At 43.8% G+C, this 21,772-nt stretch overlaps 1 protein-coding gene across 1 annotated transcript in view; it reads right to left on the bottom strand.

Annotated features, from left to right (window-relative positions):
• L3mbtl4 (L3MBTL4, histone methyl-lysine binding protein) overlaps positions 1–21,772 on the bottom strand; it is a 272,089-nt gene that overhangs the window by 110,559 nt on the left and 139,758 nt on the right. Inside the window, 4 exon segments of the mRNA XM_026789485.1 lie at positions 3,668–3,713; positions 3,716–3,752; positions 13,794–13,920; positions 13,923–13,966. Of these exon segments, the coding sequence (XP_026645286.1) occupies positions 3,668–3,713; positions 3,716–3,752; positions 13,794–13,920; positions 13,923–13,966 (254 nt within the window).

Raw genomic sequence — 21,772 nt, forward strand, 5'->3', positions numbered from 1 at the left:
AAAAAAAAAAAAAAAAAAAAGGCAAATGGGAAAGAACTTCCCAAAATGCAATAGTCATTAAACAAGAAACGTTGTTCAGTTTCATCAAAGGTAGATGCAAAATTAAAATATCATTAAATCCCAGTGTTAGCCACAAAGATTAGATGAACTTGGAGAACGGTCGTACATGCTGGAGGAGGGCAGAAAACTGCCGTTTCCATCTCGGGCTGGGATTATATGTCCATGGGGCTTTCCAAACATAGGTTAGACTAGCCCATGAACTGCCCACATCACCCAGATATTCCACTCAGTGAATTGACTCACAAAAACATGTACGCAGGGGCACCAGCTCATACACTTGCAGCTCTACTGTGAAGAGCAAAAGACTGAAAACGGCCAAGACTGAAAGGCATAGACGGTGTTATCTGCATATAGCTGAACAGTATGTGGCCACGGTAACAAGCGAAATATGACTTGGATGGATCCCCGTTCAGCAAAGGTCAGACGTTTCAGAGCACATAGCATGCGATTCCATATATAAAACACTCAGGATGGGGAAGCATTACCGGAAGCCAGTGAACCACAGCAGAGCTTCCCCAGGCAGGAGTAGGTGACTGGCAGGTGTGCATAAGGCCCCCTTCGAGTCAGGTACTTCTTCTTGACATAAATATTGGTTAAGTAGGGTGGTCTGTTGTAGACTCCCTAACTTTTCTTACTGGCTTAGAAAAATGGCCATGATCTATTGGGGGGCGGGGCGGGGTGGGAGGACAATGATGGCCGTAGATTACCACATATAATTCTGTCATAAAAACCCTTGCCTTTTCACCTTGAAAAATAACTGAAAGATTTATCATCTACATTTATGTTTCAATTATAAAAACAGAATGGGTTAATACGATGAGAACTAGTTGCATTCTAGTTACAAATGATCTAGATACAAATGATAAACATATAAAAAAGAAGCAGCTTTTAGCTAAAATTACCAAAATTCCAAAGGGATCCCCAGTGTGGTGGCCCTGACAAATCTGAGGGTCTGAGGTACTGAGAGTTCATGTTCTAGCTCTCCCTCCCTGGAAGGACACACCTAACACTGGAACGGCTCTGCTCAACTTAGATTAAAGGAAGGTCTTTTATCCTCTATGGAACATTCACTGGGCAAAGGTAAAAGTGCAGAAACTTATCAGATACCCAACCCCATGTGGAGAAGGGACACATTTATGACTATTACTTCCCATGCCCATGAGTGGTTCCACTTACAGACGGCATGAAGGGGCACTGCCTTCTGCCATGCTATTGGTGCAATACCTGGTACAGACTGGTAAGAGAGACTCCGCCTTACTGCCCATCATATCTACCCAGCAGATACCCTTGTAAGATGACTGTGCTTCCTTCAACAAACGTGCACTCTTAGACAGGAATTTCTGGCCACTTTCATTTCTATATATTTTTCCCTGAAAGATGCTCCAAATTACACAAATCTCTAGAAACTGTAGTGGACAGTAAAACAGTAGCTTTGAAAAGAACCATACATACATGACAATCATCATGTTTATTATAAGTAAAATGCTTTGGAAAATAAAGATGGTCACTAGCGAAATTTGAAAACACATCTGCAATATGAAAATCAGAAGCTGTGTCCACACGTCGTTCACAACTGAGGAAAAAAATCCAGTGTTTACAACTTCCATTCATAGACTAAATGAGAACACATTTCAGCTCATTTGCCTTAAAAACAAAACAAACCAAAAGAAAAAACACAAACAAACAAACAAACCACAAACCTACTAATGAGTGAAGACATTCATTCAAATCTATACATCAAAATAAAACAGTAAAATTGGAAAGATGAGGAATTGTAATTGAAGCCCATATTACAGGCTTAACAATAAAGGGGTATCAAGTAATTATTTAATCACATAGCAGTGATGTTTAGTTTTACTATTTTGTCTCATCCAGGTTAGAAACAAAGCAAATGACCTTAATTATAATAGTGAAGACAGACTGGATACAGAAATTGCTGTCAAAGCGATGTGTCAGGCTACTAACTTGGTGCCATGTACAGCCGGTACAGTTTTCTGCAATAGACCAGACACCTGGATGTATCTCCCCCAAGCTCTGAGACAAGCGAGTGCTCTGTACAAGACGAGAGCTCCCCACACATCCTGTGACATCACTGCCCTAACTGTCTTTTATAGACCTCCCCTGAGACGACGTGAAAATGGTTGAGCTAGAGAGTTCAGTAAATGCAGGGGAAAAAAATAAAAACATATGGGCATAAACTTCTTACAAACGGTGCAGAAAAGAACAAGTGTGCACCGAGCGAGCTGGAAGAGACTCATTTTTCTCATTATGCAAATGCCGCTTGCTAGAGATATTTTCTATTTCGGTCAGGATGATCCTCATTACGACTTTTACTATGTGAAGCCCAAAACTGTGTATCTGTTTTAACAGGAACATATACATAATTACTCCCTGCAGAAATTTTCCAAAGTGTCAAAATATGAATTAAAACACCAACACTTTTTTTTTTGTAAGGTTTCTTCTGTGGTTCCAAAACATGCTGCTTTTACAGAATGAAGCTTTGGTGAAATGGATGAGAACATTTGGAGCAGCTTCTAAAATATGCATTACTTATTTAAAGCAAGGCTTAGCTCTGGTTCTATTATACAGAAATTCTTCCGAGAAACGTGTATATATGCTCAATGAAAGCCAAGAACCTCAGTTGCCCCCTCCCCGTTTTCTCTGAAAAAGACCCTGTCTCTTTGTGCTACAATGGGCATTCATAGCTCTTGCAACCTCAAGCTGAGCTTTGTCCCATCCGAATAGGGTGGCTTTGTTTTGGCCATCATAGCCCTCTGGTACAATGACGGCCGAGTCCTTCCTTATCTTTGAAGATGAGCTACAGAGCTATCCAGTTGGGCTGATTTTCCTCCCAATTCAGCAGAAACTCGCTGACAGATGATTTGAGAGCTCAGAATTTAAGGACCACAGTGGCTGAAGACAGCATCCTGACTGCAATGACCAATGTTTTCATCCGACCAGATCAAAACGTCAATGCCAAGACAAGGCGGCTAAAGGAAGACCTTAGCTGGCTGTCACGGAGCGGCTGACACTGGCTCTCACTTCTTGTTTGTACTGAGCTGGCACTGGAAGGAAACACCTCAACGAAGACATGCTGTTCCTTTCACAACCCCGACAAACCTCTCATTTCTGATGTCAGCTTTCTTTGCTGTAACTTTCCACCTGACCTACTAATAACACACAATTTCACACCATCCAATTTGTAAACCACAGCGACTGTCCCGGCTGCATTAAGTGGCCCCGGTGGAAGCAGAGAGCACAGCAGAAACGCTGACTTCCACAAGACTGGATCTTTCCGGATGTGAACAAGAGTGCTGAGATGACAAAGGCCTTTCTCCCTTAAAAATGAGGAAGCTAAGACAGGGCCTTTGAAGTAACAGCCCTTGTTATTCTCAGGGTGGGTATCACGCCCTGAATCTAAGAGTTGCTCCACCGGGTCAGGCTCTTGGCAACACTGCCTGTCGGAACAATGACGCCAAACAGACAGATAAGACAAACTCCACAGCGAGAAGCAAAGGCCAGTTAGTTCTGTGCTTTTGCTAGTGTTGTTTTTGTGTGTGTGTTTCATCTTTTTTTGTTTTGTTCTGTTTTTTGATTTTTTTTTAACCTCTGAAGAGATTATCCAAGTCAATATCCTCCTTTTTTTTTTTTTTTTTTTTTGATTTTTCAAACACTGTGCCTGCTGTACAAGCCTGGCAAAGAACAGAAATAAAATCCGGACTCATTACCCTGTGATGATGGAAGAAGAAACCACGACAGCAGCACCAATTCCAACCGCACCGCACATTCAACGATGGTGAATGAGCAGGTGTTTCGCTGCACAGTCTCATTAAAATGTTTCTTCAGTTTAAGTTTTAAAGAAACTGTGAACTTTTGTCCAGACACTCTGACTTTGAAAACTGAACCTTCAAGGTCTTGCCTTCCCTTCATCCCGGAGGATGATCTCTTCAGGCTCTGAGGAGGAGCATCTGGGGCAGTGGGGAACAGAGGTGAGAGATGGGGAAATAGTAAGCACCGTTCCCAGTTTGGGCACTTATTATTTCAATAGGAGATTATAGACACTGAGCTCAAACAAGTGTATAAAGTAATTTAGTTGCCTTGCTGAATGTCAGGGAATTAATTAACTTTTGCAATGCTGCAGAATACAGTGAGGGCTAATTTTGTAACTCTTTCATCATGGAACCTCATTAAAAAAAAATCGAGATTCCTGCTTCATAACAAAGACGGAAGCTGTTATAAGGAAACTTCTCCAGGGTTGCTAATTACCTCCTAATTAATTTGGGGTAGGCAGAACTTGAGATAATTAATTTATCTGCATATATTTATGATTCTAATAAACTTCTAATAATTAGCTTTGCGCATGTATTTTCTTATTGTAGTTAATGCTTTTCATTTCGTCCTCACTGCCAGGCCTGTGAGCGAGTCGCGGAAGGACAGGTGGAGAAAATGACTCAGCAGTCAAGACTCTACCCAGACTCTGAACTGCTGAGAGAAAAGTTGCCATATTTTTATTTAAAGCTTTTGCCACAGTAGAAGTGCATGCTACTCACTAACTAGGAAAGTCTTAGTTGTTTTTTTTCTAAATCAAAAGAACAAGGGAAAGTTTGAATTGAGACCCCCATCTTTGCACCTTCTGCGATGGTTCACAGCCAGTGGGTGACGAGCTGCCTGTGGTACGGGGCTGGGAGCTGAAACTGGGTACAGAAACACCTAGCTTTACACCTAAGACTCAGTTCCTAGCTCTGTGATACAGACTGAATCTTTGAACGCTTGAGTTTCAGTGTCCAGTCTGTGCCATACAACATACAACATGCCTAACTGTGTTGGTCTGTGCAATTAGTTAAGCAATATATTTTTAAAGCAATATGAAGGCTGCTATGCATTATTGATCTTCATACAATCTGTGGAACATTCGAGCAATTCAATGCATTGAATTTTCTTTAGATTTCTTTTGTATCTCTATGTGCCTTCAGGATTCATCTACATTTTTCTAGCAAAGGGTGTGGTTTGTAGAGAGAGGGGTTTAAACTTAAGCAGCGAGTTCTCAATGACCAGCATGAGATGCTGCGTGCCACCAACCCCTGTGTTCAATGTCACAGCGTAGTCGTTTCATAAAGAAGGTGGGGAAAAGGAACAACTTTAGCTCTGCTGACTTGTTTTGGGGTATCTTTGGGGGGATTTCTCCCTCAGTTTTATAAATTTGCTGGCATTGAGAATTGACCTGAAGCCCTCTGTAGTCTATGCTGATGAAATTAGACCTATCACGCAAAATTAAAAAACAGAAGCTTGTCTGCCTTACATAAACTTGATGGGATTTGCCAGGTGGCGGAGGCGCACGCCTTTAATCCCAGCACTCGGGATGCAGAGGCAGGCGGATCTCTGTGAATTCGAGACCAGCCTGGTCTATAAAAGCTAGCTCCAGGACAGGCACCGAAGCTAATCAGAAAAACCCTGCCTTGACAAACCAAATAAATAAATAAAAATAAAAAAGTCGGGATTTTAGAAAACTATTTTGAGATAAATGTATCTGGTAGCATCCTCACTAAGGTGATACCCAAGCTAAACCCTGTGAGCAGTTCGGACATGGAGAAATCCAGATGCATAGGGGATCCCAAGCCCTCACACTTAGCCTTAGTTCAATGCTCACAACAATGTTCAAGATCTATAAATATGGAATCCAAGGCTCAGAAACAGTGGACATCTTGCCCTGTCTTAGGCACACAGAGTCCACAGTGCAACTAGAACACAAAGTCAAGTCTTTGCGCAGTAGATGTAGGCTTTCTTCTGTGCTACAGATCATCTTCAAGAGACACGATGCCTAGCGCTCCTTTACAGACACGAGAGGCCTTTGCGGGGACCTCACTGGGCAGAGCACAAATGAGCTGCTTTGGCTGAAATGCCTACAGTGTGCATGGAGGATGAGGTGCGGGGGTGGGGGAGCTAAACTGCAGAGGGCTCCCTTGCAGAGCCTCAGCTGCAGCATGACCTCTTGGGCAATAGAAAAGGCATGGATGTATTTGCTAGTGGAAGCATCTGCCGTGAACAGACAGGGGAAATGCTGGAAATAACAAGACCAGTGGCATGCCACAGAACACTTTCTGGTACCAATAGCTTTTCCTGAAGCCCGGACTATACTGTGCATGTCGTCATAGCTCCAGCTACTGAAACCAACCTTCGGGGACCTTCACTCACTCACCTGTACCTCCCTACAGGAAGCAACACCTGCTACTGCCCTGCTCTTTCTACGCTCCGCCATCTTCTCTTCTTCTACAGATCTGTGACCTCCAGGCAGGGCAGTATTAGCGGCCGCTATTTCTGTTCCCAGGAGATTCCTGGCCCTTAGACTAGATGCCTGCCTCAGGGGAGGCAAGGGTGATAAGTTTTTGTTAAAAAGGCCATAGGACTAGAATCTGAATGTAACTCAGGTGTACACCAGACAGTTTTAGGATAGGAGGTGGTAATCAATAGTTTACAGATCAATTCCTACCATGTTCTGGTAAACAGAATTTAACCAAAATGCGGGCATACTTCCTGTCTACAGCTTCTTTCGTCACAATGGCTGCGTCAGACAGTGCTAGCACAATATTTAGTATCTGATTCTTTAGAGAAAATGTTTGCTGACCATTGTTCTAGAAGTAAGGAAAGCAGCCGCGAAAGTCAGAATGTGTGCAATACACATGTCAGACACTTACTTTTAGGTAAATTCTGCAAGTCTGTGTTTTATTTATTTACATTTTATGTGTACAGGTATTTTGCCTACATGCATGTACCACGCACTTTGTGTGCCTGCTTCTCCTAGAGACCAGAGATGTCAGATGCCCTGGAACTATAGTCACAGACAGTTGTGGGTCACTGTGAGTGGTGGAGCTGAACCTGAATCCTCTGGAGAGCAGCCCGTGCTCTCAATGCTGAGCCACCATCTCTCCAGGCTGGTGTTTTAACTTTACTCATCTGTATTTCCTCATTTTCTTCTAGTAAGCAAGTGATGCTTTTGTAGTGAGAAAATTGTGTTAACCGTACCTAGTTTACAATGCAAACAAAAGGCAAGTGATTATTTTGAAGCCAGATTGCGTATAAAGGTGCGGAGAGAGATACCCGTTGCTGTTTAGGCAGTGGTCTTATTTATCTGGGGTCCAAGAACACTAATATTTGCATTACATGAAGAAGCATGGTGGCCGTTAAACACGGTGTTCTGTAGAACTTAATCGCCAAGAGCCCTGCACCAAGGCAGGGCACCAGCGATCTAGAGAGTCACAAGAAATTGGAACCTGCCTGATGAGAATCATCCCAAGAAAGTCTCTTTCAGGATCTCACCAAGCGACACCGGGTACTGTGTAAGAGTGAGCGGGACTGAGGTTTGCTGAGGAACAACATGGCTGCCCAGCAGATGCTGAAGGACCAGAACCCTGGGGCTTGGTGAGGGCTGAACCCTTCCACAGCACGTCAGCTGATGGCTTAGATCATTGTTGGCCTGCAGAATCAGCAGAACCTTTTGTTCCCCCCTCCCTTAGTGTCTCCCAACTACCCAGGGTCTGCTGTAGGGCGCTGCTGAGTTTGTTTCAGGCATTATCCCTTCTTTCATCCCCACTGTGACTTTTCCACGCCACTTGTCACAGCTGTGATCTCTGCCTTTCCCCGAAGCAATAGCACTCACCCACCTCTCGGTAGCAAAGATCACCAGCGTACCCCTTGTACAGTCCAAGCAACTAGAACCACTCACCTTTATTCTGGCCCTGTCCTGCCACTGAGTGGCTAGGATAATTTTCTCATCACTAACAATGATAATAACATATATTGCTGGCTGTTTGGTTCACACCTGTATGGCTGCGGTTTGAATGGCATCAGTCCGGAAGCTGGTCGAAGGGATCAATAAGGAGGGAAGGAAAGGGTAGCTTTAATCTCAGGACCCAGCTGTGCTCAGGGTCCCGCATCCAGCAACGGAAGTGTTACTGCACCATCCATAGGCTACAGCCCAATTTCGTTCTGATAGTATCTTAACACCGGGTAGGCTGTGGTCGGGAAGAGCAAGTAGAGGGGAGAGGAGACATCACACAGCACAAAGTTACCTCCCGTGGTGTTAATGGGGGAATACGGCTATTTGCCTTCCTCATTCTTACAATGGAAGAAGTTCGTGATCATGGATTCCTTGATTAAAGGGCTTAATTTAACTACCAGTGCTGAATTTTTCTCTCCAACCAAGTAAGTGAGGATCTAAGTTCCTACTGGTCCCAAGATGCTTGTTAAGTGAGAACTGTAACTAGGCCAATTATAAGGTTTTAAAAATCAGCAAATTATATGAAAGTGGGAAAAATGATATCGAATTATTACGTCAAGAGTCTTGGCACTTGCCAGGGCAAGCCACAGGATGGGCCATCATCGGCGTTTATATCTGTCTGTATAGATCTATATAGATGTCCTAATTTAAAACGTAATGTATGCGCTCTCGCGTATGCAACCGTTTTAGAGCAGTGGAGGACTCTGAGAGGTGCGTGAATGTCAGTAACTGAGGGTGAACCTAGGTATACAAAAGAACCTATATCGTAGACCGGTAGTGAAAGTACACCGGTGGATTGGAGCGCCGGCTCTCCCAGGCGGCATTCACGGTGTTTGAGGAACAAAAGGCACACGCAGAAAAGCACTGGGCAGACACACGGACACACACATGTGAGCTACTCAAGGGTGACACAGAGCTAAAGGACCGAGGACAAGAGAGGAGCTACCTCTTCCCTGACTCCGCCTCTTAAGGCCACCAAGCCTCAGGCTCGCGTTGGCCAGTCAAGTCTATTTTATTTGCCGAGTACCTAAGAAGTGCCGGACTGTATTCTGGGTGCAGAAACATAGAAACATAAATCATGACCTGCTCTCTTTATGTTGACTGGAACCTGCCCAGAAAAGGTGTGCAGAGAGCTGCATCATGGACGAGGAAGGAGCTGTGGGAAAGAGACAACATGAAGCAGAAAAGAAGAGTAAACGCATAATACCAGAATCCAAACAGTGCCGCTGCTGCTGACGACAACACTGGTGGATGGGGACACCCACAACCGGTCCCAAGCAGGATGGAAGCCTGGCACATTAAAGAAAACCTACTGACTAACATGGAAGGCTATATGAGGGGAAACTAACTGTTATGTTGTGGGAATGGCCCCGTAGAAGGTATTTTGAGTCATGGCTAATTTGAGAGGTGGAAAGAAATGAGTTGGTTCATGGCAGTGCGATTTATTATCGCAGCCATTGGGAGACAGTTCCATCACGGGCTGTTTGCTCGGATCGGCACCACTTCCGCAGTTCATTTCCATTATCAACACAGACCATCAAGGAGCGTAGAAACGTAGGAAATGGCAGGCGTCGGGAAAAATAGTGTGGCATTTTCTCAGCTACTTAAAAGAATGCTAGTAGCACTGGCTGAAAAATGACAGGAATTTCGGTGTGTGGTGGAGCTATCAACGGTGCAGATTTAATACTTTGGCGAATGCTGCTCTGGGGAGGCAAAGGAAGTTAGGACAGAACACCTGGGTGATAAAAACGTAAAAAACGTGGAAACGTGCTCTCCTCAGACTTGAGGGCTAGCTGCAAATGCAGGGGCAGCTGCATTTCATAGGAATCGTGTTTACCATGAAGACATTCAATGGTTCTAATTTTGCTATCCTGCCTTTAGTATATTATAGTGAAACATGTTAGAGGTGGGGAATTTTGTATTTTATGCACCACAGGGAGAAGTAGGTACCTGGAGGGACACATGGTATAGTCTCCCCAGAGGGATTGCCTTTATAAAATAAGAAATGTCTGTGTGGTATATGGCCCCAAAACTCGTATCTGGAAATCTAGAACAGGCAGAGTGTGCGCAGCCAGGCTTCCTCACAACCTCACGCTGCCTTTTCTCCCTGGGCTAAATGGAACTGAACAGGCTTAGAATCTAAAGTCCGTGCGTCACTGTTTTCAAACCCAACCTCTCTACTGGATCGTCTGTATCATTCTGAACACTTGGGCCTGAACTTTCTGAACCTTCAACAATCAATGCAATAAAATCAGAATAAGAACAACACCAAAGGCAGGGTTTCCGTGATGATAAGATAAAATAAAAAGATGATAAAATAGGAATTGTTTGGTCCAAAGGGAGGGGGTTAGTTTAATACAAGACAATAGTAATAGTTGTTGGTATGTCCTGTTCTTAGTTTACTAGACAGACATCTGCTGGCTGCAATCAGATGACATAGGTTTTGGTCCCAGATCAATAGCCAAGAGGTCTCTACTTCATAAACACAGCATCCTCACGACAAACAGTGAAGCCTCCGCAGTGACAATAACCTCCGTTAAGCCTGAAGCACAAAACTATAAGAAGCTATAAAGTGTTAGGCTCATTAAATGTGCTTCCGTCCACACTGTCTATACCGATGTGAAAAACTCACATGAAGCAATTTATCTCCATTTCATGCACCATGAATACACCACTACTTAAACTAGCAATGTAAAGAATGCAAACATTTTCTTTAAACTAAAAAAGGAGCATACATTTCATATAAACTAAATATGTACTGTCAATAGTTGCCGCCTATTATGATATGTGAGTCTGAGTTTTAAAGGTAAAAATAACATGAATACGTGAATTTCAACAAGTGCAGACACTGGTTGCATATATCCTTCTTGGTTTTAAAATGTGACCCTTTAATATATGCCAAAAAATGTGACCATAAAGAGACTTTCGATACTGAGACAATTAATAGTCATAAATATACGACTACTGAGGTCACTGAAAATATCAATATAATAAATTAATATAAAACATATACACTCATATATATGAAAGTATGGCTAATACACATGAGGCAATGCTGTATTCCCATTGAAAGTGTAAGAAGTCCAGAGTTGTCAAAGGGACCAAGTTTGTTTGCATAAGAAATCACAGAATCCTGTACAAAACTCGGGCAGAGAAAACACATGGGAGTCAAATGCTCCCCTGTGTCTGCATTTGATCTTGTGATTTCAGTAACGTGGGTGAGAGCAATGGCAGCTCCAAGGAGGTACTACTAGGACACAGGGCGGGAGTTGAGCTTCAGCTGATTTGCTCACAATGAACCCGTGTCTCACCCAGGGTTGGTTTCATGGTTCTCTTTATTCCAGTCTAGTAAGCACAGCCGCAACCATGAACAGGATTGGAGACGGGAGTGGGTGTGACGGTGACGCCAAGTCCCCGAAGGCAAATGCTATTTCTGATGAGTGCCTGACTTAAACCGGTGGCTTTGAAACTGACAGCGAACTAATGGCTCAGGGTGGGCACCATGCAACAACCCCACTTCCTGTAGGAGTTGATAGAAGAGGATCACTTGAGACTTGCAATGACTCATTAGCTAACGTTTTCCTGTTCTTTCCTTCTGTACCAACTATTCTACCTGTTATACTTAAGTGCAAAGCCCCTCAGAAACAGCAAGGGACTCAATAAAATAACGACAGAGGAAAATCCCTAAGAGGAGTTTGAGATGGGCTGACAAGATACCTGTGTTTGCTGGGAAAAACTGGTTCAGCTAACCTTGGAGAAGATACAAGAATTTCTAAACACAGAGACCTGCTTAGTTTCTGTGACTTGTGACACCGAAGATGAAAACCTAAAATATTTACAGGAGAGATCGGCTAAACCTTCACCTAGGAAAAATGCGACAGAATTCAGCAGAAAGAAAGAACGTGGGTGCACACGTCCCTATGATTTTAGAATAAATAAACCTTGTTCTTGGAGAAAATAGCTTAAAAAAAGAAAAGAAGAAGGGGAAAAGGCCTCCTCCAATCAGGAAAAAGAAGCACACACATGTTCCCAACTACCCAAAGTTGTAAACAGTGTGGGTGTGAACAAGCAGCGAAGAACAGGCAGACCCTGGGAAGTGTCAACAAAGGAGTGGGCGTGCAGTAAATAATAAAAACGCAAGGCACGGCTACAGAAATAGAGGCATGCGTGTGCACGCAGAGGGATCCTGCAATGGGGCGGGGGTGCTGAGTTGCAATTGTGTGCTGAGCCATTGCCATCAAAACAGCTACATGACAGAACCAAAATGTCCTCTTCATGTTGTAAACCACTGGCATGAAAATGGGATAAATCTACGGTCGAGCATGTAACATACATGTGAGTCTGTGTCCACTGATCCCAGTTATCCCAGTGAACATGGGGAAGCCTGGGACTTGGGGTGTGAATGGGCCAAGTTGTTCTAAGGGAACTCCACCCATATGACACATTCCTAGAGACAGCATGATTCTGAGGTTGGAGACCAAAAGTAGTCTCTCCTGTCAATCACACATGGTAGGGCGGGGCTCATGGCCTACAGGAAAACACCCAGTTGTCACTTTCCTCTAGAGCAGTGATTCTCAGGCTTCCTAAGGCTGTGACCCTGCCACGCACTGTGCCCCCCCCCAGGTCTACAATCTATGCACTAGAACCCAGTTCGCGAGCTTCGTGCAAAGGGCTGGAGGTTGAGGAAACACACACAGAGACAGACCGACACACAGACCTTCCAACACTGGTACCAAAAAGCCCTTCTTTAATTGCACCATGGAGGCTTAAATACCCTGCAGTCAATGGCCAACAGGTGAAAATCCCATCCTCTGATCCTCTAAGCTAGGCACAGCTTTTAGTAACTTCAATTAGAAAGTTCTGGCAGGGAAGGGCAACTGAAGACCAGGACTCATTAATCCCAACATGACCCTTCAATACAGTTCCTCATGCTGTGGTGGCCCCCAACCATAAAATTATTTTCCTTGTTACTTTATAACTGTAGTTGTGTTGCTATTATGAGTTGTAATATAAATATACGATATGCATGCTATCTGATATGCAACTGCCATGGAAGGGTAGTTTAGCCCCCAGAGGGGTCATGACCCACAAGGTAATCACTCATCTGGAATGTCTGTCACCTCAGTCTTTGTCTGGCTTCCAGTTACACAATGTTTGATTTTTCTGTGTCTGCAATTCCCAGGAGGGAGGATGGAGTACTTGGAAGAAAATATGTTATTTAGATTGTTTGTTTGAGTTTAAAAAAAAATAGCCAAGTAAGGTTGTATCTGAAGCATCTCAGAAAACAATTGCACTAGTAAAAATGAAAACTGTTACTGAAAACGAAGTTTATATTTAGGATAGAAAAGATAATGCGTGGCCGGGCGGTGGTGGCGCACGCCTTTAATCCCAGCACTCGGGAGGTAGAGGCAGGCGGATTTCTGTGAGTTCGAGGCCAGCCTGGTCTACAAGAGCTAGTGCCAAGTCAGACCCCAAAGCTACAGAGAAACCCTGTCTCGAAAAAAGAAAAGATAATGCGTTACCACCAAGTCAGGATAGAGAGTAAAGAGAGTCAGAATTCCTATCTTGGGCAAGTGGGGATTAAAGATGACTGACAAGGAACCGATCTGGGGGGACAGCTTGATGCGACTCTGGGGTGGAAATTCTCAGCTCGTGTCAGAAGACTTTCACGCATGAAATGAGTCCAAAGCACAAGAACATTTGCAAGAGGAAAGGAGCTCCTTTAGGACTGCACTGATGAGATGCACGTTCTATTCCTTACATACGATTTGCTCATTCAGAAAAACGATAGATTCAAATGTTTTGGCAAAGGACCACGTTAACTCTGTGAGACACTAAATAGAACATCATCCAGAAGAATTCTCTTGGCAAAATCTAAGGAACTTATTCCAGCAATAAATTTGTTCTATTAGAATTCCATATGGTTCACTTTCTGGTTCAAGTTTCCAAAGTTTCTTACCTGGACTGACTGATCATTTTTTCACATTTTCCATTGAAATTCAAACTGTGGAGGTTTCCTAACTTGGAACGTGAAGAATCTGATTCCAAATTTGCCTGTGTCTGTTCTCTTGGGCGGTCCTGAATGCTGCCTCCTGCTTCAAGTTCATGTCTGAATATGGGCATCCGAAAGCACTAGTTTGTGGGAAAAGGAAAGCATAGCTGTTAGATTATCATGATAAATTAGCGTACATTGTCATCAGAACGGACATAGATCTAATATTTAAAAATGAGAGACTCCCTTCTTTCACGTGGATAAATGCCATCGGTTTCCTCCCACGTTGCCTTTTAGAGGAAGAAAGTCTCCAGTTTGAGGCCATTCAGCAAAGTATCATAGGCACATTCATCAGCACATGTGGGCGGCATCTGTAATTTTGGGAACCTGCACACCTAAGAATACCATCCAGATGTGCGTCCCATGCAGCAGCGACAAGCATGGCTGCCCTCAGACCGTGCTCTCTGATATGTGAGCCTCTGTTAACTCCTTGTTCCATTGATACTGGGGGTAGCGAAGAGCCTCTGCCCTCTCCAAGAGAGCACCAGGCTTTCAACGCTTAGTAGTAGTGTGTTCAGAAACACTATGGCTGCCTTTCTCTGCTCAAGCTTCCCATGCTTGCTCATGAGCTTTGCACTCTTAGGTCGCTAAGGAGACCACAGTGCAGGTAACCTTGGGCTCTTCCTCTTGCCCCTTCTCATTGTCAAGTCAAATCCTAAACTCAGAATGTTGGCTTTGGCTGAGGTAATATGGAATGTCCTTCTGTATGCTGTGAATATGTTTTATTGCATATTAATAATATGTTAATAAAGAAGCTAACTTGGCCAATAGCCAGGCATAATAGAGCCAGGCAGGAAATATAAGCGAAAAGGAAGACAGAGTCTGGGAGATGTCAACAGTCGCTGGAGAAACAAGATGTGAGGTAAATATAAACTAATTGAAATGGGTTTATTTACGTTGTAAGAGCTAGTTAATAATAAGCTTGAGCTAATAGGCCGAACAGTATGTAATTAATATAAGTTTCTGTGTGATTATTTGGCACCATCCAGTCGGGATAAGAGAGGACCACCTATAGTTACAGTGAGGAGTCAGCTAGAGCACATGATCCATCTGATGAGGCTGTTTACATTTCTGTGCTCACGGTCCCCTTTCCAGGTATCCTTCAAACAGTTTTTGCTGACAGCTACGAAGTAGCTGCTACTCGGGAAGGTGAAGATGCTTCAGATCACCTCTGGGAAATGGGACTCTTGTCTCAGTCTCAGAGGTCCCAACAATGGCGTGAGAGAGGAGCAGGGCCAACTCAGAAGAGTTGCCCTGACGGAGACACACACACATGCACACACACATACATGCACGCACACACATGAGCACACACTGTAAGACAGACATTCCCGTAGTCTCATTAGATAGTGGCTTCTATTACCACCCCAGTGTTAGAAAAGGCTAACATGGCTAAGTGGATCAGTGGGGAGACAGCTGACTTTTTCCAAAATATATTTCCTCTCCACTGTATGACTGCTTATATAATACAAAAGAAATTCTTCATGAACATATGGAAGTTGAATCATGGACCTAAGCCCACTTCCCTCTATGTTAGGATGGGTTTTCTAGAAGGGTCTGTTAGCATGCTCACTACAAAAGTGCTTTAGTAGCGTGCTCCATCTGGAGTTAATCTCTAGAATTCGGGGTAGTCAGGGCACCAGCCTGGTCCAGTGTGGCAGGATAGACCTCTGTCAGTATCCTGGTAGCATGGATGACCAACAGCCTCTGCTACAGGATATGGGCATTGTTATATGACACAAATTAGTGCTGGTCTATTGGCCTATTCATCTTTCAGTTATTGATTTTTAATAATATGCTATAAATAAATCCCCTAAATGAGTAACTGGTTAAGCACATTAGAGAATATTAATCTAGAAAAGAAATTAAGAAACTCTTACTAATAAACACAATCCATAATAAATGTATTTGCTGAGTGCATACCAGAGCTGATCAGAGCACCAGGAGTTCCACATGCATTATTATCATTATGCAACAGGTTCATATAACTTAAGCAACTCTCCCACTCTCTGCACTTTAAGAAGTCCTCAAGTCACTACATTATGAGTCCCAGAGGTTGACAGAGATGGAAAAAAATCTCAAAAGGGCATGTTAAGAAGCCTTGGCATAGATCAGACAGTATCAGGCATGACTATGAAATCAGATGGGTAGGGAAGTGGAGGAGGATCCGGAAGGAGTTGGGTGTGGGGTGGAGTATGATAAAAAACATAAAGGGTATAAAATCTTCAAAGAATTTTTAAAAATCATGGCATAATATTTGCGCAGAGATATTGGAGGTGTGGATCTAGGGTTATGTCTGGGAACCAGCCCACTAGCTGGGGACACATGGTGAGTGGCCTGAGATGAAGCACCATTTGCAGAAGCATAGAGCAGGTCATGTCTGCTAGGCTGTGATGTGGGAGTGTCATATCAATCTGTTGATTTCATTGGTTAAGCAATAAAGAAACTGCTTGGCCCTGATAGGTTAAAACATAGGTGGGAGGAGTAAACAGAACAGAATGCTGGGAGGAAGAGGAAGTGAGCTCAGAGAGGCCATGCTCCCCTCTCCCAGGCAGACACGCGATGAAGCTCAGACCCAGGATGGACATAGGCTAGAATCTTCCCGGTAAGCGCACCTAGCGGTGCTACACAGATGATTAGAAATGGGCTAAATTAATATGTGAGAATTAGCCTAGAAGAGGCTAGATAGAAATGGGCCAAGCAGTGTTTAAATGAATACAGTTTGTGTATTGTTATTTCGGGCATAAGCTAGCAGGCGGCCGGGGTGCTGGGGACGCAGCCCCGCCTCTCCTGTTACTACAAGGCTGCACCTAAGAAGGCACTTTCTTCTGAGAAAGGCTAGAAGACCTGGATCGAGAAGTTTTGTTCCACACACGGCTGCTGCTCGGAATCATTAATGCCCACCTAACACACTCCCAATATGAGGCTTTAATGATCAAGACCATAAATTTATTTAATTTTTAACTTTGTATAATAACTTTAGGTGACTCTTTCTACCTGTTGCTGTGACCTCCACCCCCACCTCTCTGGCTTATTGGTCCAGCATGGAGAGACGGCGAACACGGAGTGCTCCTGTTTGGTACATCCTTGTACTAGAAGAAGTTTGTTCCCCTATATCTCCGTTCACTAATTTGTGAATGGTGTTTTCATTCATTGATCGCCTATGTGCTGATGGCATTCTCATCCTCTTTGACTCCACGGTCATAAGGATTTCAAAACCAAATGGAATCCTAGGACCTGAATCCCGATGACACAGACTGTGAGGGTCAAGAGACTCTATCAAATGACAAAACCATACTTTGCCAAAGTGCCTGGGGAAGAATGGAAGATACCAATGGGAGATGAAAAGGAAGCATGGAGGAAGTGGGAAGACGGAGTGCTCACTTCAAACCTCAGAAGCAAGGTTGTGGGTATGCTGGGAGCGTGTGTCTCTACGGTGACATCGACAGCCTGCATTCTCAGCAGAAAACAGGGAATGCAGAAGAGATGACATGTGACATGCTGATGATGGCAGCCAGCCTTACCACGAGCCCAAGCCTCTGCTTACAGGTGTGTAAGAGCGCACATGGTTCTGCAGACTAGCCACATGGAAAAACCAACCCTTGAAGAGGTGCCAACCACCTAAAGCTTACCTTTGCGGTTTTAGATTTAGCTAAAAATTGGGGGAATATGGCTCTAAATGGAATAAACCGTAGGAACTTTCTGGGCTGGCTAGCTGTATGTCAATTCGACACAAGCTGGAGTCATTTGAGAAGACAGACCCTCAACTGAAAAAAAAAATGTCCCCACCAGATTGGCCTGTGGGCAAGTCTACTGTGTATTCTCTACATTAGTGATTGATGTTGGGGGTGCGGAGACCACTGTGGGTTGTGCTACCCCCGAATAAGTGGTCCTGGAGCATATAAAGGTAAGGCTGGGCAAAGCCTGGGGAGCAAGACAGTAAGCAGCACTGTAGAACTGTGAGCCTCTGTGAGCTGAATAAACCCTTTCCTACCCAAGTTGCTTTTGGTCATGATGTTTTATCACAACAATAGAAACCCTAAGTGGCCTATGCTGAAATTACTTTGAATTACAGCTCCAGTACTCAGGGTCTAACAGCAGTGTCTGAATGATGGAGAAGTACAGTAAGATCTCCCAGGTCACTGTGGGTGCAGACGAAGAGCAGACTGGCTGGCTGAGAAAACCAGCAGGCAGCAGGTGCCTCTTTGTGAGGGCCGGCTCTTCCAATGGAGCTGACCACTCCGTGTTCCTGCATAATTCAGAGGAACCGCTGTGTGCAGGAAAAGGAAGAGACAGTGTGATCTATCAGGCTGACCCCGTAGGAAACTGAAGCATTTGCATATCAGGAGTTTTATATGGCTCATTCAAATCTTTTTTTTTTTTTTTTATTAAAAAAAAATTTCAGTGCCAGATTCTCTTACAGTCAAGTCAATGAATAGAGGATGTAAGCCAAGCAAGCATAAAGCCGAAAGACAGTTGCGGCAAGCAAGAGATTTTATTCCTTTGACAGATCCCTTTTACCTCGTGATGAAAGGAAACAATCGCAGGTGCCATTAGTGACTCACAATGCCAACACGATGAGATATTAATGATTGCAATAACCTGTGGCAGATTTGCATTCAGAGTATGCAAGACTAGTGCTTAGCATCTGGAGGTAAATAGAAACACAAACTACTCGTGTTTCAGAGCAACATTCTGAAGGCAGCTCTGCCTCTGCCTTCCAATGAGGTCAGTGTGTGGGAGGAAGCTGCTCTGGCAGCTGCTGCCAAATCCCTGCATTTGGTGCCAGGCCCGGAGACCCCTCTGCTCCTCTGTAGTCCTTCCGTTCTCATCAGGGACACATTACTCCAAAGGCCACCCTGTTTCAAGGACCCACCCTGATGACAGGAGGCCTTGGCCAACCCCCATCCTCAGATTTTAGAGGCACAAGTTCCAGCAGCAGCAGCAGAAAGTTCGAGTACCCCGGAATCTGTGTGCATGCTCTGTTCTGGAGCTCCATCAGTCTTGCAGGATTGGGTTCTCCTACATCAGCACCAGCTTTGGCCTTTGTTTTAAAATGTCCAATCTGCTGTGTGACTTGAGTCTGGATGCTCTGGTGTGGCACACTGTGGTCTGGCTTTCCTTGCAATCCTGTCTCCTAACTCCAAGCCAGGAAGCACAGATTCTCTTCCCATATGCCACCTTCCCTATCTTTCAGCTGCTCTTAACCTGGAATTACGTCCTATCGTGTCCTTTGCCTCCTATTTGAGATCCTGACAAGTAGCTTGGGTTCTTCCCCTCTGGCTTCAAGGTGTCAAGTGTGGGCTCGGCTGACTGCTCAGAGACCCGAAGTTCTGAGAACCAAGAATTATCGGCAACGTTTCAACAATCATTATTTCATTTTCACTGCCTAGTGATTTTGATTTCTGTTTCTGACTGTGTCATTCTGCTAAAGATAATGAGCCGTGCCCTGTCAAGTCCAGGAGATGAGAGGTTGGGACCTTAGCAGCCACAACTAAGCTCTCACAGTTCACCTAACATCAACCACCCACCTGGAGTGCAGCTATAGCCTCAAGATTGCCAGGAGGGGCTGAGGCACTAGGCTCCTAGGCCAGCCTCCCTCACACTCCCTCAGCAACCTCTAAGCACCAAGTTCCACTCCTTCCCAAATATTTACTTGGCTTTTATGACGGGCATGGAAAAGGAAGGGAAGCAGTACAGACAACAAATGGTGCACCCCGTGCAGCCCCCCGAGAGCTGCCCTTCACAGCATAAATAACAACCCGGAAGTCAGTGGAATTGCACAAGTGTCAACTCACGGGCTACCTCTTCCTCTTTTCCTCAGTTCTCAAGTGGCCTGAAATAGGCAAGTGGCTCCCATGAAGAAGGGAGATGCTGGTATCTGTCCCATCCAGCCCAGGAATCAGGCATGAAGCTGGATTTCAAAGAGTTCTGCTCCAAATGCAAGGAACCCGCCTCTATTTGATATCTCATTGAAGCACTTCTCTTACCAAACAATAGCATTTTCTTCTCTCTCAGAGGGAGATAACACTGGAAAGTTGCACCCTGGCTGGGAGGTTGGATTCTAATGTCACTGAGTGGAGGCATCCTCATTTGACACGTTTTATGTATCAGAAGGTGTGAGGGCCTGGGCTTTGTCCTCTTGGAACTAAAGGCCACTGGGAAGCACTGAATGGCTCCCTCGTTCAGATCACAAAAGCGACCCGAGGATTGGCATAGAAAGGGCATCTCCAATAAAGATGTGAAGGACGGTGGTAAATGAAACACGAATCATTATTTGTCCTGGAGACAAGCCTCGCCAACAGTGGGCACTTGTCGAGGTTACTAGTGGCCATTAGCAATGATGTAAAGAGGTGACACCTTCCTCCTATGCTATTTCCCTGTATGTCCTCGCTGTTTTTAAATTAGAAATCCAGTTAGCTCTCCCCAGAGTGTACTGCCTTTGATATAAGCAGTCTAATCCTACCTGGTGTTATAAGGCCAATAAGGAAACATCCTTGTCTTCCCTTAAAAATACATTGACTTCTTAGAAAGGTGGCACCAAAGATAGGATCCATATTGAAATACAAACTATCCCATAGCTGTATAAGTCTTCATAAAACTTCTAAAAGTTAACATATGACCTTAATTGCTGCTGGTTTTACTTTTAGGAAGGCTGGGAGTTAGTACGAGCGATACATATTTGACTGTAGACCTGATTTTTAATAACTAAAAATATGACATAATTTTATTGTTCTCACACATCAAGGTATAAAAAATCCTCTCTCTTTCTCTGTCACACACATATATGTACATATAAATCTGTAAATATATATGTGTATACATATGTATACACATATCTGTATGTGTCTATATATTCACAGATTTATATATTTATTTAATATCTATTTATTTAGAGTCTCAAATTTCAGTCAGTTTTGTAAAATTCAATAGTTTTAAAATAAGTTCACTAAACAATACAGCCAACTTTCACCCATCACATAGCTGTTATTTCAAACATCAGATAATTTTCTACACACATAGCAAAAGAAGTATAATTCTAAAAGTTTTATTACTGCAGTTTTAAAGAAGTGTGTGTGTGTGTGTGTGTGTGTGTGTGTGTGTGTGTAAATTCAAGAGTTGAATGAAAAACTTTCGGTTCATAAAATTTTCTGTATAATCCTCCACCATCTTATAAACTCATGAAAATGGCCAATTAAGAAGCTAAATAAGAGTCACTAATGAAATTAAGCATTCTAATCAGTTCAACATGGTAATAAGAAGCATGGATTAAAGCATTAGAGGAACTATATAAAACTACTCACCATTAAGCTTTCCACAAGTTACTCTACCTTCCTACTTTTCATTTCCAGATTCATAAAATGATTGCAGTAGCATAGGATGTATGAGTCCACATAAAAGTGTTGGTAATTATAAGTATGAATCAAGCCAGGCGATGGTGGCACACACCTTTAATCCCAGCACTCAGGAGGCAGAGACAGACAGAACTCTGTGAGTTCGAGGGCAGCCTGGTTTACAAAGTGAATTCCAGGATAGCCAGGGCTGTTACACAGAGAAACCCTGTCTCAACCCTCCCCCCAATACAAATCAACAAATCAGTCAAGAGTTTTGAATTTGCTGGGCGATGGTGGCGCACGCCTTTAATCCCAGCACTCGGGAGGCAGAGGTAGGCGGATCTCTGTGAGTTCAAGATGGTCTACAGAGCTAGTTCCAGGACAGGCTCCAAAGCCACAGAGAAACCCTGTAGTTTTAAATTTTAAGATTTTGTTCTAAAGCTGAAGTACTACTATAGAGTTATCTAATGTGGTAGAACTGTTTTGGAAGCTTTCAAAACTTTAGGAGATAGCCCTCGCTGGAAGAAGGTCACTGGGAGCATGTCCTAGGAA

The sequence above is a fragment of the Microtus ochrogaster genome, unplaced genomic scaffold (assembly GCF_000317375.1).
Source record: "Microtus ochrogaster isolate Prairie Vole_2 unplaced genomic scaffold, MicOch1.0 UNK20, whole genome shotgun sequence".
NCBI lineage: Eukaryota > Metazoa > Chordata > Mammalia > Rodentia > Cricetidae > Microtus > Microtus ochrogaster.